The sequence below is a fragment of the Mesoplodon densirostris genome, chromosome 2 (genome assembly GCF_025265405.1).
Source record: "Mesoplodon densirostris isolate mMesDen1 chromosome 2, mMesDen1 primary haplotype, whole genome shotgun sequence".
Lineage (NCBI taxonomy): Eukaryota > Metazoa > Chordata > Mammalia > Artiodactyla > Ziphiidae > Mesoplodon > Mesoplodon densirostris.
In genome coordinates, this window is record NC_082662.1 from 110,459,995 (window position 1) to 110,476,706 (window position 16,712).

Here is a 16,712-nt window from a genome sequence, read left to right on the forward strand (position 1 = left end):
TGGAACTTAGTAAAGAGAAAGCTTGGTTAACATGTATCAACCATTTCTGGCTAAAGAGTTTAGACTGCATCTGGTTGGGCAGTAGGGAGTCATTGAAGGGTGTTGAGGAAAGATGCCAAAGAGCATTTTGGGGCAGATTGATCTGGCAGTGATGTGTAAGTGGGTTGGCATAGGAAATAGGGGGCACAGAGATAAACCAATGGTGAAGGCGGAACCCTGACCTAGAGGTCAGCTGTTGAAATGGAAAGGAAGGAGTTGATTTGAGAGCTACCATTTTTAAAAAGTCAGAAAACGGCTTGATTAGAACAGAAATGGACTAGAGTGAGAGGAGCGTCAATGGTAAACCTCAGGCAGTACTTTTCAGATTTCCTCACAGATAAAAATTCCCACGGGAGCTTGTTTAAAATGTGGATTCTAGGTCAACTTTCTTCCAAAAAAAGATTCTGATTCCACAAGTCAGGAATGGAATCTGGAATCTATATTTTTAAAAAACACACACAAAGGGCCTCCCTGGTGGCGCAGTGGTTGAGAGTCCGCCTGCCGATGCAGGGGACACGGGTTCGTGCCCCGATCCCGGAGGATCCCACATGCCGCGGAGCGGCTGGGCCCGCGAGCCATGGCCGCGGGGCCTGTGTGTCCGGAGCCTGTGCTCCGCAACGGGAGAGGCCACGGCAGTGAGAGGCCCGCGTACAGCAAAAAAAAAAAAAAAAAAAAAAAAAAACACACACAAGGATTTGGAGGAAAGTTGGTTCTATTCTCAAGAAATATTACTCCAAGTTTTTGTTTATTTGTTTTCATTTTTGGAGTTTTTAGATTTTTTTTAATGTTTTTGTAAATATTATTTTATTATGGCAAAAACTCTTGAGATCTGTCCTCTTAACAATTTTTTAAGTGTACAATCAATACATTATCACTGACTATAGATACAATGTCATACAGCAGATCTCTAGAGCTTAATCATCTTGCTTAACTGAACTTTTATGCCTGTTGATTGGCAACTCCCCATTCCCTTCTCCCCCAGCCCCTAGTAACCAACATTCCACTCTGATTCTATTTGACTATTTTAGATAAAGTGGAATCATGCATATTTGTCTTTCTGTGACTGGCTTATTTCACTTAGCATAATGTCCTCATGGTTTATCATAGCAGAATTTCCTTCTTTTTTAAGGCTGGCAAGTATTCCATTGTTATGTACATACTGTATTTTCTTTATCCATTCATTTGTCAATGGACGTTTAGGTTGTTTCCACATCTTAGCCATTGTGATATTCTGCAATGAACATGAGAGTGCTAATACCTCTCCAAGATCCTGATTTCAATTCTTCGGGATAAATACCCAGAAGTGGGATTGCTGGATCATATGGTAGTTCTATTTTTAATTTTTTGAGGAACTTCCATATTTTCCAGAGTGGCTGTACCATTTTGCATTCCCACCAACAATGGGCAGGGGTTCCAGTTTCTCCACATCTTTGCCAACACCATATATATATATATATATATATATATATATATATATATATATATATATAAAATAGCTATCTTGAGAGGTATGAGGTGGTATCTCATTATGGTTTTGATTTGCACTTCCCTGATGATTAGTGACATTGAGCATTTTTTTATATATACCTATTGGTCATTTTATGTCTTATTTGGAAAAATGGCTATTCAAGTCCTTAGCCCATTTTTTAATTAGGTTATTAGTTTTTTTGCTATTGAGTTGTAGGACATTACCCCAAGTTTTCAAATCTAGGAGACTGAGGGGGCGCTCCATCTGTAGAAGTGGAAAGGTCAGGATAGAGAGGCCAACTCAGGAAGTAAATGTGATGCATCATGTTATTCTGGCCTTCAGTTTAGAGAGAGAAGAGTTGTTTTTCCATCTCACGTCTTCCCCTCCCAGGACTGTCTCAGAGTTGGACGTAGGTAGAGGCAAAGAAGCAGACATAGATTTTAAGGATTTGTTTCCTTTTTATTTTTCATCAATATTTTCATTTTTTACATCAACAGAGTTGGGTTTAGGGTTCCCCAGGAGAGTAAGGGAGATGGATGGGTCCCTCCAGGGGGGTGCATATGGGAGAGGGCTGCATCCAGCAAGTGAAGGGTGAGGAAAGAGGGCACACACTCGTACACTGGGCACTGGAGAAGGCAGTCCTTTGAGCACAGACGTCAAAGAGTTAAACAGTCACCACCTGGTTCAGTGTTACAAAATGGGAGTGACCATAGGGTGGGGGGCACCAGACGCGGCATGAGGAAAGTGAATTTGGATTTTCTTTTTTTATTGTTTTCACTTTTTTCCTTTTAACTTTTTTTAAACATTTACAAACAGCTAAAAACTACGACACATCACAGCTACGGTGGGGGAAAGGGGGCACCAAAGAAAGCAGCCACACAGAGTAGGGTGGGGCAGGGGCAGCTTAACCTACAGGGGTTGTCCTGTGGAAAGGGTGAGACGGGGAGACTGAGGCTTCTGGTCCCTGCATTAGGAGTCCCTGGCTTACTGCCTAAACTCTTCCCACTTTACAGGAGTTGCTGGGAAGGCCCCAGTTCCTGCCCCGCCCCAGCTCCTTGTGCTTTTGATCTGCTGGTTGGACCATATGACTGGTTTCTTACCCTCCACCGCTCCCCTGCCTGTGAGGGGACAGGTTGGAGGTAGGAGGGCTGCTGTGCTGTGCCTGTCTGTGCTATAGTGGGTAGAGCCTCTCACTCCAGAGGAGGCCTGTGCTTCTTGAGAGGAGGGGAGGAGATGGACCTTGTCAGGTGCCCTCAGCTCTCCCTAGACTGTGGGACTCTTATCCCAGCCTGGCCTAGGGCTCCTCCCACCCAGGCCTGGCACAGAAACAAGATTAGGGGAAGTACTGTGGGAGGCAGGGTTGTGTGTGTGTCCACTGAAGTTACCCTTGGCTTGTATCTGAGGACAGTATAACGACACCCCCACCTCACAGCACGCACACACACACTCACACATAAATGTACACAAGCACTCACACACACAGTCCTGCTGAGCTGCCTCAGAACTTAATATATAAATAAATAAGAATCAGAAAGCTAATTTCATAAAATTCAGGCTTCTTACTTGTAGCCTAAATTGAGAAGGAAATGGAGGCCAGGGGGCTGAGGTTTATTGCTACTCCCCCAGCAACCAACAGGAGGCATGAGAGGGCACTTTACGCCCTTCCGACTCTAAGTTCTTTTGGTCCGTGGTCTACACTAGGCCCCCACCGCGGGCATAGCCACACGCCTGTGCTTTCACCAGGGCCCAGGCAGAGGGAATGAGGGGGAAGGCAGGAAGCCTGTTCTAGAGTCCCAGGCGCCGGGAAGAGCAAGGGCCTCTCACTAACACTGGAGAGAAGTGTGGGGCCAAGGCTTCTCTTGGGCAAAGTCACAGGTGGGAGGAGGTGGGGGACAGGGCTGCACCCCAAACCTGGGATGGAGGAGCCTTCCCTGTAGTCCCTGCCCAGGGGGTCACGCACGTGCACACACACACGCACACACACGCACACACGGCTAAGACACCAAAACAGGAGCGGGGAATGAGGGCTCTGTGGCCAGGATGGCAGGGCAGGGCAGGGGAAGAAGGAATTGTTGGTCTCACAGTGTGCCTGCCACCCCCGAAGCCCCAGAGACTCTCACTGCAGCACCTGCCCCCGCGTCTCGGGCAGCTTCAGGGCCAGAGAACTACCAAGGGCAAGAGCAGCTGAGGCAAAGAGGATGGGGGCGGCCTTGGTGATTCCCACAAAGGATGTGAAGATGCTGATCCCCAGCACAGCTGCCAGCTTACACAGAGCATTCAGGAAGCCGAAGGCTGTGGTCCTGCTCAGGAGTCCCCCAGCACAGCACACAGGAGGCAGGGGCCCGGCCCAGGAGGGAGACAAAGGGAAGAGGCATAGGAGGGTTTGTGGGGGAAGGGTGGGTAGGTGGGAAAGTGAAGGAGAAACGGCAGGCAGTGTCCAAGAGGGAGAGGAAAGATGGAGAGGTTAGAGAGGTGAGGGATCACATCAGGGAATACAGATGAATTGGGAGGCAAGGGGGAAAGGACACCAAAAAATTAGGTTAATAGTTAAGACTTCAAGGAGTGAGTATAAAAGCTACCAACTTGTAGAGGAGAAACTCAAGGGGAATATGTACCCTTTTACCCCTAAAGATGCCTTTCCCAATCAGCCCCCTTCCTCAACCCATTTCTGTCCTGTCCTCTGAGCACTAAACCTGCTGCCCTGCCCCTACCACACTCCAACTACCTCTTGTCCGAGGGGTAGAGTTCAACAGTCAACACGTCCAGCGCGTTCCAGGATGCAATGCTGACCCCCCCGAAAAGGCAGAGCAGAGCGATCATGGCTGACTCGCTGTTCCCAAAAGACAGGAAGAAGCAGGAGACACAGGACATCACGCTGGAGCCAGCTAGAGCCGGGGAAGGAGAAAGCAGCATGAGCCTGGCCACAACCCACACTGTCCTGTCGACCAGCGTTGAGCGCAGCCCAGGATGAGACTCTCTTTTTGCCAAGGTACCCAAAAGAAAGGCTTTCCACTCATCCCCAACCTCCCTTATAATTGTCTTATTAACAATTCAGTACCAACCGTTTCTTCAGTGCAGGCTATGGGCCAAGCAACTTGATGGTTTACACGCATTGCTAATAAGTCAACCTCGTGAGACAGGTACTATCATCACTGCCGTGTTGCAGATGAGACAGCTGGGCTCATAGAGGTAAAGTGACTTGCCCAAGGTAGGCGGTGGAGCTGAGATTCAAAACCGATGACCTCAAAGCCTGTGCCCTGAACTTGCTATTCTGCCCACCTCCTACCCCCAGAAGAGCTTCCCCACCAGACCCCTCCCTGTCCTGCAGCCGCCCCCAAGCAGAAGACGTGAGAGACAGAACCTTCTGTCTTAGCTTCTGGCTAAGCTTTCCACAGACTAAGCTGAGAAGCCCAGTGACAGCCTTCCCCTTCCCCCAGCCCCCTTAACAGTTACAACACACCACCAGCCAGCCTCCCCGCCTTACCAAGCATCCGGAGCCTGCCAATCTTGTCCATGAGCAGGGCAGACACAATGTTCCCAGGAAGCACAGCCAGCGTCCCCAAGAAGCTGACGAAATACACCATGTAGGCGCCTTCACCTGTCCCTGTCACGTCCAGTGGGCAGCCCTCCTTGTTGTGCAGGAATGTGCTGTTCACCAGACGGCTGTTCACAAACTTGTACTCAAACAAGTCTGGGGACAAAGACCAAGACAGGCGGACAGGGCAGATGTGAGAGGGAGGCTGCTACTGCTTATGCTCAGGGCTCTGCCTTTGAGGGGTTTAGCTGGCATGGCTCTCAGAATCATTCAGGGCACTCATGACAAAGCATCAGATAACATCACCATACGAACTAGAACTCTTTACAACACAAAATGACCATAGTCTACCAAATGAAACAGTGTGGCTGGCTGTTTCCCAGTTTTCTCATTAATAGTGTCTGCTTCTTTCCCGTTCATTCTTTTTGTCTGCTCTAGCTGACTATAAGCAGTAGCAATGCCATGAGTTTAGGATAAATTACTGAGCAAAATATTAAAAATCATTAGGGCTTCCCTGGTGGCGCAGTGGTTGAGAATCCGCCTGCCGATGCAGGGAACATGGGTTCGTGCCCCGGTGCGGGAAGATCCCACATGCCGCGGAGCAGTTAGGCCCATGAGCCATGGCCGCTGAGCCTGCGTGTCCGGAGCCTGTGCTCCGCAACGGGAGAGGCCACAACAGTGAAAGGCCCGTGTACCGCAAAAAAAAAAAAAAATCATTAAAAATCCTATCCATTACTTTTTCCTGCAAGGTGGAAAAACTCACCCAGTACTCCATTTTAGAGGTGGGAAACCTGTCTAGCTCACAAAACCAGCCTTTCATGTGCATACAGTTTGAGAATCACTGTTAAGGAAATGGATTAAGGCACTGACTCCCCTTTCTCCACCAAATATCCCTTTTATTGTTTTTCTGCTTCCCAAGGACACTGTTTTGAATGATTTTTGCCCTCTTCAAAAATGCATTAAGGGCTTCCCTGGTAGCGCAGTGGTTGAGAGTCCGCCTGCCGATGCAGGGGACACGGGTTCGTGCCCCGGTCCGGGAGGATCCCACATGCCGCGGAGCGGCTGGGCCTGTGAGCCATGGCTGCTGAGCCTGCGCGTCTGGAGCCTGTGCTCCGCAATGGGAGAGGCCACAACAGTGAGAGGCCCGCGTACCGCAAAAAAAAAAAAAAAATCCATTAATATCACTACACTGAGCTGTTTCACTTCTAGCCAAAGGCAAAGAAACTTGATGTTTTTGTCAGATGTTCTATTTATCACAGAAAAATGTTCAATTTCCATTAGATTTTTGTAATTATTGGTAGTAGCTAATAGGTCCCCATACCACCTCCAAGGCTCCAGAGAGCTCAGCTTGAGAACACTGAGTTAAGAAATGAAGAAGGCTCCTTTCCCCTGGCTCAAGATCCACCCAACCCTTTAGTCTGTCAGCCACTAGCCACCCCACCTTACCAGTGTTATAGAACACGGTGTTGATGAACGTGCAGTTGCGGAAGAAAGTGTTGCTGGATGTGACATCCTCGAAATAACACTCCTCAAATAGGGAGTCCTCAAAGGACACTGACTTCAGACGCAGCCCAATAAACCTGTAAGGCCAGGATGATGAGAGCCACTTTCCCCTCATCCTTATACCCTCCTCCAAGACTCAGTTCCTTAGTGAAGTAAAGGAAGCTGCAGCGCTGAGGAGAACCACGGCTCTTTGCCCCCAAACACCTTGTCTCCAAATCCCCAGACTCACAAAGGAGGCAAAGGGTAGAGGGGTGGAAGGAGTGAAGTGTAAAGGTCCCCACATACTTGTCATTGAAGTACTGTCCCCCTCGGTGGATCTGATTCTCCAGGGTGAAATTAAAAGTCACATGCTCTACACGTTCCCCAGGGAACACTTTGGTGCGGGCTGCATAGTCCACTGCTTGGAGATGGCGGATCATGTCGGGAAACCAGACAGTCAGGCCATAGTAGCTGAAGAGTCAAGGGCAATGGAATCAGACAGGGCTCCAGGATCAGAGCCACGCAGTCCAGAAGAGGGCGAAATAGAGGAGTCAGCTCATGTTAGGACCTTGCTCACCTCCCCAGCCTCATCTTTCACCAATTGCTGTGGTTCTGGGGGACTTCAGGTTCTTCTAACCCTCCCACCATATTATTTCTTACCTCCCAGGCATTTGCTCTTCCTTCTGTTTAAAACAGTCTCCCCATCCCACCCTCAGCCTATCTAACTCCTATTCGTACTTTAGGACTTAGATCCCCTCCCCAGCCCACCCCAGATCTGGGCTGGAAAGCCTGCTCATGTGTTCCAGAAGTACTTCCCCCACCGTAGCACCCATCACACTGCTTTACAGCTAGTTTTCTCTAGCTCCCGGACCAAAATATAAACTCCATGAGGACTGGGACCATATCTATTCCATCCCATCAGAGTACCTGGCACAGAACAGAAATTAATACTGTTCAGCCTGTAATATAAGTTTGTTGGATTAATGAGTGAAGTATAGGGTGGAGGATAAGAGGGGCTCTGAAAAGCACCTTCCTCATTATTCATCCCCTTCACTTCCATTCTCTCCACCTCCCTCCCAACCCACAAACCATCACATCCCCCACATACCGCCCACCCCACCCACCTCCTCACCTGAACGACATGGTGAACCACACACCCATCATCATCAGAGTGATGCGGCGATATTCTGGACCAAAACAGGAGAGGAAATTTCCCCAAACCTAGGTGGAACAGGACAAAGCCAGACAGTGGCTGCTAGCCAGTAGTTTTAGCACCTAAAGATCCCCATTTTTCTGTCCTACCACCTCCCTTCAGTTCACGCAACACCCCCACACCCAGGCTCAAGCTCCGCCTTCCTCTCCATCTCTCCCACTCCCTTCTTTCTCTCCACCATCCCATACCCCATTACCTGCCCTCCCAGGCTCAAGGCCCGGACCCCCCAGCGCTGGTACCAGGTCCCTGTGTCTGACTGAATCTCAATCAACTCATCCTCCTGATGAATTGTCTTAATGTGGGTTACCTAGGGTCAAGAGAAGGAGCGAGCAGTCACACAGTCTGTACTTTCCACCCCTTCCAGGTACCTCAGTTTCTCCCGCAGTAGCAAAATGGGAGGCAGGAGGCAGACATGATACCCTGAGGGATCTCATTGAGGGAGAGTGTGGCCAGAGTTGCCTAGGAAGGTGGGTGGGGACTGCGGGAGGTATCCAAAGAGGGGCCAGGTGGGAGCTTGGAGGACTGAGGGGGAGGACTGTGGCTTACTGAGAAGACTCGCTCAGGATGCCCCTTGGCTCGCATGTTGGTGTCATGGACCTGCTTCAGTACCATCCAGGCCTCATCATGTTTCCCGTTCTAGAGCCACAGACACAATCCCCACATCCAGGTTAGCCCCTCCCTGACCCAGAGTTATAGACCCCCTCCCTCAACCTGGCTTATGGAATCACAGGACACAAAAAGGCTCCTACCCCCAACCCCTGTGTGCCCCTATGTGACCTATGGGCACATCCATCATCCACTCTGAAAGAGCCCAAGCGGGAGTACAGCAAGATATCATCAGACTTGGGCAAGAGTGGGGGAATCCAGGGTCCTAACCCAGGTCTTAGGGAATCCCCTGGTCAAATGGAAAGAGAAAACTGAAAACAAGGGAAATGATGATGGTGGGCAAGCATGTAGTCAGAGAAGGGGCAGCATCCTAACCCTGCTGGATCAAGATAAAGTTGGAAGGGGAAGGAGTAGGCAGTAGATCCTCTTTTGAACTGTAAAGTCAGGGCCAGGGCCAGGACCTCTGCCTGCAAAACCTTAAGCCACCCATGGTTGAGCAGGTCCCATGGTTTCTCCACCCACAGAACTCCTCCGGAAATACATTCTAAGACAAAGGAAGCAAGATAAAGTCCCCCAGACCTTGGACTCTGTGAGGAAGGAAAGCAGCCACATAGGACCAAACCAAACCCACAGTGGGTGTTTGAATACAGGAGCCCCTGCTGCCCTTCCCCCAGCCCAGCCCCAGACCCATTCACCTCCAGGAAGAAACGGGGGCTCTCAGGCTGTGTGGTCAGAGCCCCAATGGCAAACACAGAAGGAAAGGCGCAGACGAGGACAAAGACCCTCCAGCTGTGGAACTGGTAAGCGGACCCCATCTGAAAGCTCCACCCTGGCAGGGACAGAGTCACAGCATCAGCAGAGAGGCCAGAGGCTGAAAGGTCCTACCACAGGGAGCACAGGAGAGGAGGGAGTCTGGGGTGCATCTTCTGGGGGCTGCTCACCATAGTGGGGGATGATGGCCCAAGCCATAGCAGCTGCGTACACTCCACCAATCATCCAAAACATGCAGAGCCAGCTCAAATGCTCCCCACGTTTCTCCTGGGCCAGAAACTCCGAAAAATAGGAGAAGACGATGGGGATTGACCCTCCAATCCTGGAGGGCATTGCAAGAATTCAGCATTGGAAAATGGCCATATTCTTGATCCCCTCCCTGCCCCAGTGCTCTGGATCCCCAAGTCCCTTTCATCTTCCGGACCTTTCAAAGAGACTCTTTCTCACACGTGCCCTATAAGCTCCCTCACCACCAGCCATCAAGCACTCATCCTTGGGAATCTGGGAAACAGGCAGGCAGGTCTTGGGGAATGGGAAGGAACAAACATTGAATCTTGAAGATGACTACAGAGTTGGAAGGGAGGGAAGATAATTACAGAAAAGAGGGGAAATCCCCAAAGGAAAAAGAGCAAAGAGGCATCTGAGGGCACATATATGGGAGCAGGCCAGAAAAGAGCTTGGAATCAATGCAGAGAGTACATGCAGGCGGCTGAGGAAATGTAGGAGTTGGGTGGGTCAAGACTTCAGAGTTCTGGCAGGTGGGGGTATTAACAAGGTCTGTTATTGAATGTAGGAAATATTTAGACTCTGGGAAGGGGATAACTCAAGGGTCCACAGGTACCCAGGGGTGAAGCTGAGACCCACTAGGCCTCTTCATGGAGCCAGGCTCAGAATGGAACTAAAGCATAGGGTGGAAGACTCAGGAGTGAACCACACATGGAATGGCATTCTGGACAGGCAGTAGATAGGTCCTGGACAGGGAGAAGCTGGCCTGAAGATGGTGGGAAGAGAAAGGAATTCATTCATTCAACTCACATATATTTGAGGTGCATCTGGTGTGCCTGGCACTGTGCTGGGCCCTAGAGATATAACAGTGACCAAGACCCAGCCCTGCTCTCCAGGGGCTTAGGAAGTGGACACTCACCCGACGCCAGAAAGGAGGCGGCAGAAAAGGAAAGTGCCATAACCCTGGACGAAAGATGAGAAAAAGGCGAAGACGCTGTTGACTGAGAGTGATATGAGCAGACATTGTCTTCGACCCAGCCGATCAGCCAGCCCTCCCCAGAGGAAGGCTCCCACCATCATGCCCAGGTAGACAATGAGGCCTGGAAGGAGGAAAACAGGGGCAGAAGGGGTATGAGCAGACACATTTCAATTCTTCCACTTGCCAAATATTTAAATGAGCTGAAACTGCAGGAGCATGGTTGGAGGATCTGAAGGACCGACCTCTAGAAGCTAAGTCTACCCAGAGATGAGAGCAAGTGAGAGAAGATGAATTATGTGAGCAAAAATGGAAGGCCATCTCTGCAGGCCAGGGGTTCAAAGGCAGAGATGCAGGTATGGGAGATCCCTAGAATTCTCCTCTTTCTTTCCCTCATTCCTTCTTGCTCGCTCTTACTTCTCACTCTCTTGCTGTCACGCACACACATGTACATGCACACACATACATGACACCCCCATCTCTGGCTTGCCTGGAATGAGGAATGGATCTGCCTAGATTCCCAGACCCTCCCAGGGTCCCCTCTATTCTCTCTGCCGTGATGCCCTCAAAGCAGCAGGTGTCTCTTATGTTCCCTGGGAAAGAGGCTCCATTGCTTCAATCTTCCCAGGAGATCCCACCCACGAAATCCATCCTTTACTCTTTCCAGCTCCAATACTTCTGGTCCTAAAACTCTCCTGTTTCTTGCTTCCTTCATAAACTCAGAGTCGGAATTGATCTTAAAAGTCATCTACTCCAAACTCTGCATTTGACCCAGGCCCAAGCCAAGCCCCAGGGAGAAGGGAACTGCCCAAGATCTCATGCCAACTTGGCGACAGAGCAAGACCTGATCCCTTCTGAGTGAATCTAGGGGATTTCCTCCATCCGGGTCCCCATCAGGAAGGGCCATTAAAGACCAGTCGCTGGCCCCTGAGCACTCCCAAGACTAACCAAGAGCAAGTGTGACCAGCTTCTCTGCCTGAAGGCCGAGGATTCTTCCCCTCCCCCCACCACCCCAAACTGACTCTCCTCATGTAAACCAAGAAATTTGGATACTGACTTCTTGTTCCCCCCAAAAGGGGAATGGATCAGGATAACAAGAGGGAAGGCTCTGAAGAAACATTAAATGGGGGCCCATCCCACCATGGCCACCTCCTGCAGAACTAAGCAGACCACCACCCAACCACTGGCCCAAGCCCCAGCCCAGCTGCCCTCCCTCAGGCCTCTCTTGCACAAGCAACCTCACCATGACCCAACCTCCAGAGGAGGGGGTGGGGGTGGGGAGTTTGCAGAGGAACCCTGAACCCTCTGGGGACATCTTGGGAGCAGGGTCCTTAGGAGCCCAGTGGTGAGGACAGGAACAGTTCTCAGGAACAGGAGTGTTTCCAGAGTTTGGGGCAGGATGGGGCTAGACTGCTCGTTGAGAATCTTACCCAGCATGCCTTTGTTGGAGTCAGACAGGCACATATCTTTCTCAGCACTGGGCAGCACGAAGCCCACCACAAAGACCTCGACACCATCAGCCATCAGCGCCAGACCAAGCACGAAATACAGTGTCCACTGGAAACGGCCATGGCCACACTCCCGTAGGATGGCTTCATACTGCTGGGCCAGTTCTTCCCGTTCTTTCCGCCGCTGGGCCTCTCCCCGGCCCCCAGGGGGGGCCTCCCCGTCACCCAAGGCCCCCCTCACTCCAGCCAGGGGTGCCCCATCTGCCATCCGCTCGCCTTTGCCCCCAGACTCTGCCCGGGGGATGCCCTGATATTCCCCCTCGTAGATCTCATCATCCTCGTCATGGCCCTCAGTGGCATCACTAGATGCGCCACCTTCCTCCTCATCCTGGGCCCCTTCCCCGCGGTAATAGCCGTCAGCAGAGGCAGGGAAGTCATCATCATCATCCTCCTCCTCAAAGCGGGAGTAGGATCTCCGGGAATATTCATCCTGGACTCTGTCCAGGCCCTTCACCACCTTCTTGGCTGCGTGCTTCTTGACTTCCTTGGCAATGTCTTTGGCCCCACGGATGAAAGCTGCCCGGTCTCTGAAACCCTCTTCCATGATGGGGCTTTGGGAATACTTCACCAGATCTCCTACACTCCTTATTCAGATTTTGCTCAAGGACTCGTGGCGTCAGAAAGACCCCGTCCCCCTGTTACTTAGATGAAGTGTGTTCGAGTATCTTTGGGCACAGAATAGGAGAATATAGGGCCTGGCCAGTGTGTGTTTAGGAGGGGAAAGGAGGGAGAGGAGCTTTGGCCCACACCCACTTCAGTTGGGTGCATTGGGAAGGGAGAAGGGGAGAGGGGGAACAAGAAGGGGAGGGGGAGCCAGGTTGCGGAGGCTAAGCTGGGGAGCCAGGATAACTCAGAAAAGGCTGCTACTTCTCTTCCAGGAGCTTCTGGAGATCTAGAAAAAAATAAGAGGGAGAAAAAGGAGGTTGTGAGGCCTAAGACACTGAAGAAGGCCAACATAGAGCTCCTGCTGACACAGAGCCCCACCTGGGCCATGTGTTACAGAGATGGTCTCCTTGCCTCAAGTCCCACTCGGTAAAAAGGGATGACTACCTGGGCCTACTATGGGCCATTCAGTATAAGCCCTCTTACTTTGACCTTGGAGACTAAACCCATGGGATTTGCTCCAAAGTTACAGTCATCGACCCAGAGCCCTTCTCACGACCCCCTGCCCCACATCAAGATCAGACCTTTTGCTTTACCACCAACCTGCCAAGAACACCAGAGGAAATAGAGAAACCAGAACTCCCTACTCCAGTCTGGTCTGGGTTTCTTACTGGGGGTGGAGCTTGGGGAGAAGGTAGAGAAGGAGCACTGAGTCCTCCAACCTGTTGCCTTCAGCCCACTGATGGCATCTGAAGGTGCGGCTTCCACAGTCCTTCCCTCAGGTTTCATGTTATAGGCCTCACAGGGAGGGGTCTTCTCCCAACATAGCTCAGTGGGTGAAAGCTCAGCTTCCAGAGTCAGACACACTTGGGTTTGACTTCCTGCTTCAGCACTTACTAGCTAAGTGACCATGGGCATGTCTCTGAACCTCCAAACCTTAGTTGCCTCTTATTTAAGCAGGGAAAAGTAAGGATTAAATGACATAATGTGTGTAAGCTCTTTACCATAATATCTGGCACGTAAAACTTGATGAATAAATATTAGATATTACTCTTCACAGTGATAACAATGTACGGAGACACCCTCTACTCCTTCACAAGGTGCCAGAACAAAAGCCCTGTGGATGCTCTTTAGGGTGAGCAACAGAAAGGGATACTGGCAAGGAGAAAGCTGGTTCAGTGCAAAGCACATGACAGTTACACGACGTAAGTTGAAATCCCAGCTCTGCCATTTACTAACTGATCTTGAGAAGGTCACTTAACATCTCTAAGCCTCAGAGTCCTTATATTTAAATTGGGGATAACAATCTCTATTTCTCCAAGTTGATGTGAGAATTTAATCTCACAATAGACATTCTATTAGTTTCCTTCCTTCCTATTAGATTGAAAAATGTGAAAGAAGCAGCAAGCAGCAAGGGCAAAGCAGGGGAGTCATACTTGGACGCTATTGTATCCTCCCAAAACAGAGTCCCAAGACCCCTCTGTCTGTGTGCAAACGAATTCCAGCAGCTGGACCCACACTGTCTCCCTCCAGACAAACAATGGAAGACTCACAAAAAGGGAGATCCGGAATCTAAGGTCATGGGAAAAAAGGCAGATCAAAATCTAAGACAGAGGTGATGACTGGCTATTGCCACCTTCCTTCAGGATATCATAAATAGGCCCCCCTTTCACTGGTGGGGGTGGGAGTTGAAATGACTGATCAAACACATACATTTCCAACATGGGGGTCTAAGGTCTATAGTTGCACCTCATTCCCCCATGGCCTCCCTTCCTAATCCCCCTTAATCCTTTCTGCTCCTCCTCCAGGAGCCAAGGAAAAGGGAGTCCATAAATACCGCATTGCGTAGGAGGCTGATGTAGAAGGAAGGGGGCCTTGGACCTCCCCACCACAAAAGACATCCTCCAGAGACAGGCATAGGAGAACCCCCTCTTCCTTCATAGAAGCAGAGGAAGCAGGACTAGATTCTGATCAGAGATCATTCCCCTAAAAACATCCTGCCTCCTTCTGCTCCCACCCATGCAGGGCCTCATTAAATATCACACACACACACACACACTCTCTCACACACACACACTCACACACACACACACACACACACACACACACACACACACACACGGTGGCCCTGGCAAAGGGGGTAAGTAATGCTATGTAGTTCAGAAAGAAGCACTGGCAAGCAGAGTCCTACCCCTCAGGTCAGATGTGGGCACTGGACCACGATGACCACAACCAGTGACCCCTACATCACCTTCTTTTCTTTGTGGTTCAGGACCCAAACCATCCCCCATGAAAGAAAGGGAACAGTGGAATCCCCTTCATGCATGCAATTTGCTTGCCTCTCCTTTCTTTCCCAACTAGAATCTCCCTCCAAACCCTGCAGGAGGCAGATGGACCCACCAGGAGCCATGCCCCTTGTTTGTTAACACTGTCCACCCCTGAGACGTACGAGAAGGGTAGGGAAGGCCCCCAGAGCCACAGCAGGATATGATGGCTCAACAGCCAGCTCCTCCAGGGCCAACAAGCCCAGGAGGTCAGGAAGGACAGAAGGAAGACAAATTCTTTGAGCTGGTGAGGAAGTGGTGTTATTTTTAGCCCCGAAAGCAGCACAGGGTGGCTAAGCCTGTGGGAGAGGAGACAGGACTCAGAGAGGTGGGGGTTAAAGGAGACAAGATTCAGGGTTACAGGGCCCTTTAAGGTTGACTGGCTTCACCTGACCGGAAAATGTGCCCAGGAGATTTTCTGCAGAGGATGGAGGGGCGGGGAGACTCTGAGCAAAAGCTTCCTTTCAGGATAACTGAATCAGCCCTGGATAAGTGGAGGAGGGTCCAGAAGCCCCCTCCCCCCATCAAAACCCCTGACTTTGGAAGCCACCTGGATTCCCCAACCCACCCTAGCCCAGGTGACAAGGTCGTTAAGAAGCAGTCACTTATCAAAACATCCATGGAGGGGGAGGCTCTGGAGCACCCCTCCCCATTACAGCTGGGTGACTGAGCCTCGGTCCCCACCCCAGGACAGCCAAGGCTGCACCTCCCCTCCCTACATGCTACCCTAGGGTTAGGAAGATGGAGTATCTGAGGGAAAAAGATCAAGGTGTCAGCTGAGAATGCCCAAGACGGAATACGGAAAGGCAGGGGCGCAGGGGGAGAACTCCACGCGCACACGCGCAGAGACTGCCCCTGCCATCATCTGTGGTGACCGTCCCCATCCCGCTCCGCTCTGGTGTAAGAGACGAGCCCCTAGAACTGACTGAACCGATTCTCTGAGCGCCTCCCCTCACCCTTGATTCTGCTGCTGGACGAGTGCCTACTCAACACCCCTTCCCCCCACCTCGGAGCAACTGCCTCCATCCCCCACCATCCGTGCCCCTAAGCTTATTCATCTACCACCTCTACCTACCCAGCGTTTCCGTTCATCATTCCCTTCCCTCCCTCCTTCTCCTGCCCTTCCTCCACCACCCCACCCCCGCCCCGCCACCGCGCAACTCGAGTCCAGGCGCACAGACTGAGGCAGCATCCATTCTCTGGCCCCAGCCAAGGTCATTTATCACTCATAGGGGGAGGCAAGGAGGCGGGGGAAGATGAGTTGGGAATTGGAGTTTGAAGGAACCCTGTTCCACCTTACAACCCCCCAGCCTGTTAATATCTGAGGAGGGTGGTAGGGACTTGGTTAAGGTAGAGAAAAACACCCCTCCTCCCTATATATATATATACATATACAATGTTTTTTTTTCTCTCCTTCTCTGATCAGCACAGCAACCACAATAAACGTCCATTCAAACCACCACCAATTCCCTCAGCCTTAAAGAGGGACGGTCACCCTTCCCACGAGCAAAGCATCGGAGGATAAAATGGCTGCAAGGCAAGGCGAGGATGCTTCTGTCCGGGGCGGGGTAGAGCCGAGAGACTGAGAGAGGGGTCTTACCTGGGCTGGGTCCCCCGGATAAGGGAGTCCGGGTGAGGGCGGGGGTCCCGGCCGTGGGGCTGGCGGCAGCGGCGACTGCTCTGGGTACCAGGGGAAGCGGCAGCGCAGACCTGCCCCCAAGCAGCCTCCGGCCCCGCCTCCGCCCTCCCCCCCCCCCCCACCAGCGCCACTGAGCATCGGGAGAGACCATTGTTGGGGGGGGGCGGTGGAAGAAGAAAAGAGGATGGGGAGGGACTCGGGGCTCCGCGGAGAAGTGTTGACGGGGCTAGGGGGGCTGTCACAGGGACAGCTGGAGATGACACACAGCCCCTTCCAGTTAAAGACTAAAGGATCTAAGGAAAGTAAAACTGATATCAGGGAGG

General features: G+C 51.3%; 1 protein-coding gene across 5 annotated transcripts; it reads right to left on the reverse strand.

Annotated features, from left to right (window-relative positions):
* Positions 1-1,983: 1,983 nt before the first annotated feature.
* Positions 1,984-16,437, reverse strand: SV2A (synaptic vesicle glycoprotein 2A). Of its 5 annotated transcripts, none has more exons than XM_060090443.1 (13): positions 16,351-16,437; positions 11,746-12,715; positions 10,259-10,439; positions 9,285-9,436; positions 9,039-9,172; positions 8,284-8,373; positions 7,934-8,044; positions 7,657-7,745; positions 6,831-6,995; positions 6,489-6,622; positions 4,992-5,198; positions 4,233-4,392; positions 1,984-2,186 (listed from the first exon to the last, which is right to left on the reverse strand). In XM_060090443.1, the coding sequence occupies exons 2-13, from the start codon at positions 12,365-12,367 to the stop codon at positions 2,180-2,182; spliced, it is 2,052 nt and encodes a 683-aa protein (XP_059946426.1). In that variant the 5' UTR covers positions 12,368-12,715; positions 16,351-16,437; the 3' UTR covers positions 1,984-2,179. The 5 variants fall into 5 exon arrangements, with proteins under 5 accessions (XP_059946426.1, XP_059946425.1, XP_059946428.1 ...); XM_060090442.1 differs by having other exon boundaries at positions 1,984-3,807; XM_060090445.1 differs by lacking the exons at positions 9,039-9,172; positions 9,285-9,436; positions 10,259-10,439; positions 11,746-12,715 and having other exon boundaries at positions 1,984-3,807.
* Between the last annotated feature and the right edge of the window lie 275 nt (positions 16,438-16,712).